Consider the following 10178-nt stretch of genomic DNA (forward strand, 5'->3'; position numbering starts at 1 on the left):
TGAATATCTTCGTCTAGGAAATATTTTTGAAAAAGAAAAAAGAAAGAAAAATAACGTGCTAGTGCTAGCTAGTGTGCCTAGCAAATTGGACGTCTCTTTCTACACGCAAAAGAGTATTGAATTGAATTTACTTATCAGATTGAGTTTAGTAGTTCACCTATTACTACTCGGCGCGGTTGGTATTTTATTCCATGGCCACGATTTACAAAAATATCTCATTATTCGTTACGTGATGTAGGCTCCACGGTATTATACAGAGGCTATAGTAGAAGAATCAATGAATTTCAACAGGGCGCTGACGTATTCTCATATGTAGAACGACCAGAGTTTTAATCAACGCGAGCCGTTTAGAATGCACAGGCCCTGGCATAAAACGGGTGGTAAGTGAAACAAATGATCTGGGCGTGTTATTCTCATTAGCGGCCGCGCCAGATGTGATTGCTGCCCGCCAACACTGCTCAGGTACGTAAATACGTACTGTAGCAGATGAATTGTAGAACGGGAGACCTCGCACCGTAGGGCTGTCAAACCGCGTGCTAAGGGATACGTTTGTATATAGACGTCGGCACACTAACACGATGGCAATCATCATTTAGAAAAGGCGAACATGTGAGAGCGACTAGACGAGAAAGAACCGTGACAGTTGCGACCGTCTAACCTAATATTACTTTTTTGTCTCGAGGCATCTGCTGTTTGAGCTTTTTATATTATATCGTTTGGCTTTTTTTGTCTTCTTCTATTTCCTTGTGTGTGTGTGTGTGTGTGTGTGTGTCTTGATATTTTTTGGGTCAAAGGGAATCAAATGACAGGGCTTGTTGGCTGCTATTACGTGCTCATCGTGAGAGCGAGCGAGCGCGCGAACGTTGAAGTTTTCTCTACGAGCCCCATGCAGCCGGGGCAAACGATGTTAGACAAGTGCTCTGATGGCTGCGAACACGGTTTGCCGTCGTCAAATAACGAGAGAAAGAGAGAGAGATGGAATAAAAGAGCAAGAAAAAGAATAGCAACCCAAAAAAGATGAAATGAGAAAGGAAAGAAAGAGAAGAAAAACAAAAGGGATATGACGGAAGCGCATGCTGCTGGGTGCCATAACGGCGGGATGGAAAACAATGTATTATATACCTTAGGCATATATATATATCTAGCCCCTTCTTCGTTCACAGAGTAATCACGACGTCAGGCGTCTGCTGGCTTGCTTGTCTACTAGCTCTCTACTTGCACTGCAACAAAACATTCAGATGTCTATACAGCGGAGACACCATCATCACCATCCAGCGCGGTTGCACTGTTAGCTATTCGCGCAGCAACTCTCTCTTGTGTTATTATACTATTCCCCGAATTTTGGTGCGGATATAACAACTTGGCTGTTTTCGGCTGTCAGCGGATTTGTCTTCCCCCTGGAGTTGCAACGGTGCGACACAGTGAAACTGATAGTTGCATGTTTAAATATAGCGGCGATGGCAAGAGAGAAAGAAAGAAAAAGAAAGAAAGAAGCGACTACAGGGTCTGCCGCGCCACATGCGCTTTAGTACATGCTGGTCTTAAGTAGGAACACACAAGCAAAGACAACGCCAATCCCGGGCCGGGAGCCCGCTATACATCCTACAGCTCTATCTCTATACAAAAGCAACGGGGTTTCTTGCGGAGCATTGACGACATCATCGAGGTGTATGTGTACTACAGCTATGATTAGCGCAGACCATAATATAAAAAACCTAACTGGATGTGTAGGCCCTATCGCTCCGCTTATTCGTCTTGATGGTTTGGGGCAAGCAAACACGCGGAGCGACGCAACATGATCTCGCCATCGATGGGTCTTATTGTTGGGTGCTTTTCTTTTGAATATACATGCCAACTTTGATGAAATATATAAGGCAGAGCGACACCCATTTATTAGAGCCTGGACGTCTGGATGAGAATTGGACGTTTCTTTGGCATCTTCTCATCAGCAGTCGTTGATGAAAACTCATCAACGACTGCTGGTGCTGGCGATGAGGCCCAACTTGGACACGCGGCGGAATGAGGAAGACGACGCGATGGGCGAAAAATAAGACAAAGAAGATCTGACGAAACGACGACGAGAGGTAAAACGGGGTGGCTCAATCTCTTTCGCTCTCGCCGAATGTCAGCAGAGCTATTACATGTTGTCTGGCGGCCGAGGCGAATCGGAGCTCAACCAGCTCCGTTCAATCTGTCTCTCGCATTCAGAAACGACTCCCTCGACGTCTTTTGAAAATTTGCTAGGGGGAACGAAAAGACGAAAGAAAAAAAAAAATGCGTTGAAAAAGGCGACGAGAAAAGTGAGGAAATGTGTTGCACTTCTCAAACTGATAGTCTCTCCTCTCCGTATAAATGCAAAGAAGTGTGTCAACACATTCGCCCAGCACCTAGCACATTTCCTGGATAGAATAGCTATACGTATGTAATAGTATGCACACGGCGGTCGGATGTTATACACGCAGATGCGTCCTATAGATCATGTCTTACGAGATCCAATTCAACCACAGCCAGCAGCAGGGAAGTCGGTCGATGTCGTCGATTGCTATAACCGTCACTCTATACAAAAACCGACTCTTGAAGAGAAACAAAAATTGAACGAAATATCTACTTAAATAGCTTCATCATTTACTCATCACCTTTTTTAAATGTCGTATACGTTCAACTCCAAATATTGTCGCTTTAAATAATAGTCTAAGAAACGTCAAGCTATTTTTCGTTATGTTACGGATAGGATGACATAACATGAAATGTTTTTACTTATTTTTTGTAACATTTTTTTCGATTAGGAGTTAATTCTAGTTTCTATACGTTACCAGTCAAATGCTTTCAGACAGTGTGGATAACAGGGTTACGTTCAGGCGTAAGTGTGTCGTCAGAGAACGATCGAGAAAGAAATTTAGAGTTTTGAGCAACCACCTAGCGCTTAATCATCCGAATCTTAAGAAAAATAAAAAATAAAATGGTTGAAACTGTAGAGTCGAACGGAAATTACTAAAGGCCAGGTGATGAGTGAAGAGGAATTTTTGACGGACGTGACATTTTGAATGCTGATCATTAGTTTTCATAGGATGTGCGTGTTGTTGCGTTTATTTCGTTACGCGAACTTTTATTCCTCTAAATGTCCAATATAATTCTAAGGAGCGTATTACATTTGAACTATTAATCGAATCATTGATGGGGAGACTACCATTCAGTTAAGACTCCTTTGTTAATTACGGAGGAGGTCGAGTCTGAAGCATCAGGGCGAGTTAAGCAAGAAGCATCAGTGAATTATTAATCAAACGTGGTAATTATTTATAATGGATTAGGACATATAAAGACAAGAAATAAGAAATAAAGCCAAGGAGCTGTAATAAAAAAGAAAAACTTATTTGTTAAATAATAGTTTAATTTTTTTTTGTTATTGTATTGATGAGTATTTTTTTTATTATGTAACCATTTAGTTTACGATTCTGTTAGAAATCATTGTTTTTTTGTTTCCATTGCCTCCGTGCAACGGAGTTTCAATTTTTGTCGCTAGATACCCTCCTTTTTCAGTCTCCTTATGAAAATAGTCAAACAAGTTTCACATTCGTTTGGCAGCGATATCATTCGATTTTTAAAAAATCTGAAATCGATAACAATTGTCTAAAGTTAAAGATGAATAATATTTTATCGACACTATTTTATCTATAAAGCGATTTAATAATTCCATACTCTTTTTGATTCAGTTGATTCATAAAAAGTTCTGTAAGAATAATTGAAACTTTAATCATCCTTGATGATTGACACAACGAACGAATAAAGTTACCGTGGTTTTGGAAATATTGAAATCAAGATTACAAAGCGGAGCCGGGTGGGAGGGATTCAATTTAAATATGTGTTCTCCCTTATAGTCTTCTCAGTTGTAATGATCTTATCGATTTTCTTACCAATTAGAGACTGTTAATTTTGGTGGCTATTTTGTTTTGTGACAGTTGTAATTTATTGTTGTCGCTAGATCACGTCTATTGCTGAAAATATTGCTGCCATTACATAAAAAGAAACAGTTTACTCGGCTTAAGTGAGACTAAGTTGTGTATTTTTCCAAAGAATTGTCTCCAACACTTCCAGCCGCTTTTAGCTTATTGAGTTCCAAATCGAAAACGGCTAAACTCTAAAGCAGAGTAGTTTCACTCAAGTCGCCGCTATTTTCCAAGAAAACAAAACGAATGCAAGTTGCAGCTTGCTGCATTATCGATCGTGGGTCTAGAACCACAGACAAAGAGAGAAAGAGGACAGAAACATGTCTCGACCAAGTGGAAAATGGGCGTTGACAAGTGCTCAGATGCAATTCGTGTCGGCGGTTTCCTTCCCACGCTACACCCGAACGCAAATCTAGACGACAGCCAATAGAATTTCTATGTGAGCAATTGTTGACGCCCCTTTTACCGAGCGATTGTAACATTTTTCCATGTGAGAAGAGATGTGAGCGCGTCCTCCGTGTCTTATTCTCCGTGTTCCGCCGACTCTTACGAAAATAATCTTATCACGATTTGGCAACGCGGTATGCCAGCCAGACTCCTCCCCCCCACCCACTCCTCCTTGCCGTCAGCAGTTGCAGTCAAGCAGCGGTCGACGGTGCTGAAATAGTCCCGCTTGTGGTCTTCGACATTCGATTTGGGGAAAAAAGTGTGAATATTCGGTGCCATCATACTTCGATCCAGTTAAAGTAAACGAGACAACAACAGTCAAGTAAGTGTGACCGTTTTATTGTTGTCTCATGAAATAACGACAAGGTCTGCTTGTTGTCTCTTTGGGTATTTCTTGCCTTGGGCTTTTAGCATGCAGACAATTTGCAGGTGGATCAAGATTTAGTCACTCCATCTGTTTTTATTCCACTTGATTATATATAGTCGTCGCACTGATGTCAGATCGTACCCAAATTCTCCAAATAGGTTAGCAAACCAAGTTATTTTATCGGGTCTAAATTCTTATCGGTGCACAGACGGGCAATATTGATTAGTCATATCGTAGCAGCGAATACATAAGTGCCGTTGTATAGTAGTGGTAGTGTTGACGCGCGCCCCACAAAGACACAGATGTCTCGTATAATGGTTCAAAACGGCCGTTCTCCGGGGGGACTTGTTCACCCACACTACTAGCATCCAGCACCACCACCACATTGACTTTCTTTTCTTCTTTTCTGAAAGCCTTTTATGGGTATCTTACGTACGTCTACTGTTTCGCTCGTCCCACCTCATTCCATAACGGTCAAGTCTCTCTATCCCTGCCCAAACCAAATTCAAAAGAGATACACAAGAAGAAGAAGGTCGATATTTGTTATCGAAAGGCCGTGGTTGGATTCCATATTTGGAACTAGAAATAACAAATTCTACATTTCCCCCCCACTCTCTTTCTCTGGATGGAAATGATAAAAAAGTCGGAAGAATTCTCCTCCATACAAGCAAAAGTGAAACGCCCCGTGTATTTCACTTTTGCTTTCCTTTTTCTTTCCGTCTGCTATTCGTTGGGGGGTAAAAAGAAAAACAAAAGTTGTTGACCATGCCCGATTGCCGTCGTTAACAACCGGAGAATCAGACAGTCGATGAAACTCGTAATGGAGAGATAGGTTCAAGTTTGCAATTGCAATCGCGTCGGGCGCGTGCGCCTCGTCATGTTCTTTCGTTTCCAATTGTCATTTTGGCAACGGCTACTCTTCTCGTTCGACCGGTACTCAAGATCCGTTACGTCGACTGGCCTGTTCCACTTCCTAGCGGTACTTATTCGGTTCATATTTGTTACTTTCGTTTTAGCAGTAACTCTTATATTCGTTGTCGATAAAACAAACAAAAAAGAAAACAGCTGCGTCGATATGTTCACGGTGGCGAGTGTGTGGGTAAACGCTATCGACGACTCCCACTGCTCTGTTTGTGTGCCGAGGTAGCGGGGGGTAAGGGTTAGGGGTACGTCTGTGCCAGTATCAATCAATAACTGTGCTGAAGCATACTACTGCCATCGAGCTGAAAGTCAATTTTTCTTCCTTTCAGCCCAGATGGTGAACGATAATCGAATTTGTGTCTTGCTATCGATTCTTAAGCGTGTCTGGAAAAATCAATAAAAATGGCGCTCGATTTGAAAACAAGTTTATACCAATGAACTTAATTCTAGAAAATTGTGTCTAGTGATTTCTTATTGTTCACCGTGATTTTCATTTTGTTATGCTGATGAGCAGGTGGATGCCAAATACTGGGACACGTCAGTAGTGCTTCATTCAGTTGGAATCTAAAAGGAGGAATCCAGAAAGGCCAACCCCAAAACCGAAAGCATCATGGCGTTCGCCGGTCTCAAGAAACAGATCAATAAAGCCAACCAAGTATGTTCTGTGTATACTGTATTGATTTTACACACCCCCGCGCTCTCCATGTTCTTTTTCTTCATCGATCCGTGGTTTCTCCTACTCCCCACTCCTTATTCCTTTTTGGGTCGCCCTCTTCTCATGTCGGAAACTTTTTGTTTGAGGCTGGACTTGAGATTGGATTTAAAATCTGTAGAGCTGAATGAATTTGAGATTCACAGACCGTGAAGATGATATCGGTTTGACGCAGTCGGTTCAAATAGTGGGAGGTTGAGTGGTTGCAAGAAAACCGATTGAAAACAACGCTGGACAAGAGAATAATGCATGGGTGGTCTTGTTCTATTACTTACAAGTTTTGATTCCTCCTATTAAATCCGACTTGACGAAATTGCATGTGCCCACACCTCCGTTCGTTTTCTTGTAATTTTGACTTTGTCGTCTTATGTTATCTACCATTTTTGCTCTAATTTTCCTTCTCAATTGAATAGTATGTCACGGAGAAGATGGGTGCCGCAGAAGGCACCAAAATGGACGATGACTTCGTCGAAATGGAGAGGGTAATGATGATTGAATGTTTCGTTTTTAGGCGATAGTGTTAACGTTTAACTTTTGTTTTGTTTTCACTTGAATTTTCTCGACACACAGAAAACTGATGTTACTTATGAACTAGTGGAGGAACTCCAAATGAAGACGAAAGAGTTTTTGCAGCCCAATCCTACTGCCCGGGCTAAGATGGCCGCAGTCAAAGGTAATTCTTAATGATTTAACAAGCCATGCCGTTTCGTACTAATGTCAAGATCGTTGACCAGCAGGAATAAGCAAACTAAGTGGTCAAGCCAAAGCTGCCACCTACCCACAGCCGGAGGGAACCCTAGGGGAGACCATGTCGGCATATGGACGCAAACTGGGCGAAGAATCCGTTTTCGGTGCGTGAACACATTTCTATTTTTGTTCATTCAATTGTGCATCGGATATTATCGATTGGCTGTGTCACTAAAGAGGAAACCGATCGATAGTCTCCGGGTTTCCGTTGGCCTTGGCTCCTCCCAAGATCTATTTTATTTTTTCCCCAACCGAATTCATATACTTTTTTTTTTCCTCCTTTCTTCCTTTACTGCCTGATATTTATCTGTGATCACCGGATGGGGGTGGATCTGATGATAATAGGCGCTGCACTCATTGAATCTGGTGAAACAATGAAGCAGTTGGCCGACGTCAAATACGCTCTGGATGATAACGTCAAGCAAAACTTCCTGGAACCACTGCACCATTTGCAAAGCAAAGACTTGAAAGAAGTTTTGGTAAGGGTATAATCAAATGATGTTGACGCAAGTGCAATAACTTACTTTGGAACTGGCTTTTCCTTTCCCACAGCATCATCGCAAGAAGCTGCATGGACGACGCTTGGACTTTGATTGTAAAAAACGCAAGCAGACTAAAGGAGGTAGTAGTACCGTTGTACCGACTCGCTCTAGTTCTAAACTAATTATGCTAATTTGATAATGCTTCTTTCGGGTCTAACGTAGGTTTACACTTTTTTCCCTCATTGCTCTTACTAATAACTTGCAATGACCGAAATAATCTTTAGATTCAGCGAAATGATCTAGTTATTTAATTAAAACTAGATTTGATTACATTTCTCATTCATCTCTGTTTTTTTTTTATTATTGATCCGCTTTACACGTATGCTGCGTTCCTTGACGTCGTCCTTTTTCAGCGGGTAAGAATAATTACACTATTTACCACGGTTTTCTTAGCATGGATCAATTTTCCTGTTAGACTGTCATAGCAGCGTTACTAACGAATGTCTTCGATGGTTGCACTGTTTTCTCGAAATATTCCGCTTTTGGTGTGATTTTCTTTTATCTGTGCTGTGTCACCTAAAATATGAATGCGATCATGTACAAAATGAAGCCAATTTTGGCAATGTGACACTACTTTTTTTAAAACGATATTCAAATCTCAAGGCGGTAACCTGCAATCCAGCAGTCCTTATGGGAGCCCTGCACGTTCTCCCTCACCCTATCGGGGCACTGGTATTCACTCATTAATCAGCTCCGCTTCTGTGTCTAGAAGGCTTTTTGCCTTTATTGTCTTTTTTTTTTCTTTTTTTCTAAAATAACGTGCACGCTAGCTGTTAATGCTTTACGTATATGTGTGCCGTCAATAACATTAAAAACTTCTTATTTTATCTAACATTAACTTTATTTTTCTAAAGGCTCGTCAGTGACCGAGGATGAAATTCGCCAAGCAGAAGAAAAATTTGCCGAGTCTCTTCATCTGGCCCAAATGGGAATGCATAACATTCTAGATAATGACGTGAGTTGTCGTATTTTGTTGATTCGTGTTGATGCTCAATTTGTGAATTTGGAAACTTTGAGATTATTTTTTTTTCCATTTCAATTATAATTAAAATTTTTGTTATTTGTGCAGGTCGAGCAAATTGCGCAGTTGGCTTTCTTTGCCGAAGGACTACTCGAGTATCACAAACAGTGTACGGATATTTTGAAAGTGCTAACGGAAACACTTCACGACAAGTAATTATAACATTTAGACTATAAATAAGTTCACCTTTATTTTATTTATTTTTACTTTAGACGGAACGAAGCGGCAAGCAAGCCTCGCAAGGAATTTATCCCCAAAACGTTGGCTGATTTGCCTATGTCGATGGGCGGAGAAATGATGTCATCAACTGGCCGTACTACACCATCAAGTCTTACGGATGGATTGAATGGTATTCTGAAGTTTAAAAGTTAAGACTCGAAAGTTTTCCTAAATATCAATTTATTCTTAGGCATCAATAATGCCAAAACACCTAGCGCAGTGTCTCCCAGCTCTGCCCCTGGTTGGGATCCGTTTGGTCAGAATGCGTCCGCCGCACAAGGTATTTCTCAATTTATATCACTGGGTTCGATTAGGGAAACTGATTTTTGAAATGTGTAATCCAATTGTGACAGGGCGTCCGAACTCTAGGCCACAACCTAGCGCTACGGCTGTTTACGATTTTGATCCTGAAAACCCTGGTGAACTGGGTTTCAAGGTATAGATGCATAGCAACAAAGAAACAAAAATATTTCTCGGATATTAACAATTGCCATTTTATGTTTTAGGAAGGAGACTGTATCACTCTCACGAGTCGTATTGATGAGAACTGGTTCGAAGGCAGCGTCAATGGTAAGACGGGATTCTTCCCAGTCAATTACGTGCAGGTGACGGTGCCGCTGCCCTAATTATATAAAGAAAGGGAAATAAGTAAAATAAAAACTGTGAGCGATGGATGGTGAAGGATACAGAATGCTGAGCCGATTATGCCGAAAGTGAGATTTACGGTTTTCTTGGGTAGGATTTCTGCTAATATTCACTACTTCTGTTGAAGAATACCAAACATTAAAAAAAGAAAAAACACACAAAAAAAGAAGAAAAACACTTAGCATCCGGGTTGTATTAAATATTTGGTTTGCTCTTTTGTTATGAAGATCAGAAGTTGTGTTCTTGCTTCATTAAATTTAGCATCCGGGATCGTATCAATTTTACATCACGTGTTAAATAAAAAATTACAAATTTCTGAGTGTTATTCGGGTTCGGAATGTTGGCTTATCCGATTTCTGATTTCTGACTAAATGTTTTACTCTCTGTCTTCTCTCCCCGTCTTTATGTTTCTCTTCTTTTCCTATCCTCCTGCTCTGGGAATATATACTTCTAACCAGTTTATCGCAGTCTACTTCTAATTTAGTTTGGAGTTAATAACTACTACTACATTATCACCTTTTCTTGTTTGGCAAGCATTTCTCTTTCCGTCGTTTACAAGCATAATATGGTAACTGTACTCTCTACTCATAATCAGCTACAACGCTGTAATACC

General features: G+C 40.9%; 1 protein-coding gene across 9 annotated transcripts; it reads left to right on the forward strand.

The window, feature by feature from the left end:
• The first annotated feature begins 4558 nt into the window (after positions 1-4558).
• LOC124344568 (endophilin-A-like) lies at positions 4559-10025 on the forward strand. 9 transcript variants are annotated; one of them, XM_046798149.1, is made up of 15 exons: positions 4559-4713; positions 6194-6334; positions 6805-6873; positions 6962-7064; positions 7126-7242; positions 7484-7617; positions 7691-7763; positions 8034-8036; positions 8284-8352; positions 8535-8635; positions 8750-8853; positions 8914-9050; positions 9111-9200; positions 9274-9356; positions 9427-10025. In XM_046798149.1, exons 2-15 carry the CDS (start codon positions 6290-6292, stop codon positions 9544-9546), a joined length of 1248 nt encoding a protein of 415 aa, XP_046654105.1. In that variant the 5' UTR covers positions 4559-4713; positions 6194-6289; the 3' UTR covers positions 9547-10025. The 9 variants fall into 9 exon arrangements, with proteins under 9 accessions (XP_046654105.1, XP_046654108.1, XP_046654107.1 ...); XM_046798152.1 differs by having other exon boundaries at positions 7691-7760; XM_046798151.1 differs by having other exon boundaries at positions 7129-7242.
• The last annotated feature ends 153 nt before the right edge of the window (positions 10026-10178 follow it).

Source organism: Daphnia pulicaria, chromosome 6, assembly GCF_021234035.1.
Source record: "Daphnia pulicaria isolate SC F1-1A chromosome 6, SC_F0-13Bv2, whole genome shotgun sequence".
NCBI lineage: Eukaryota > Metazoa > Arthropoda > Branchiopoda > Diplostraca > Daphniidae > Daphnia > Daphnia pulicaria.

Coding starts and splice junctions, on each gene's coding strand:
- LOC124344568 (XM_046798149.1), top strand. CDS start 6,290: ATGGCGTTCGCCGGTCTCAAGAAACAGATCAATAAAGCCAACCAA. Junction 6,335..6,804: donor AGATCAATAAAGCCAACCAA/GTATGTTCTGTG, acceptor TCAATTGAATAG/TATGTCACGGAGAAGATGGG. Junction 7,065..7,125: donor TAAGATGGCCGCAGTCAAAG/GTAATTCTTAAT, acceptor ATCGTTGACCAG/CAGGAATAAGCAAACTAAGT.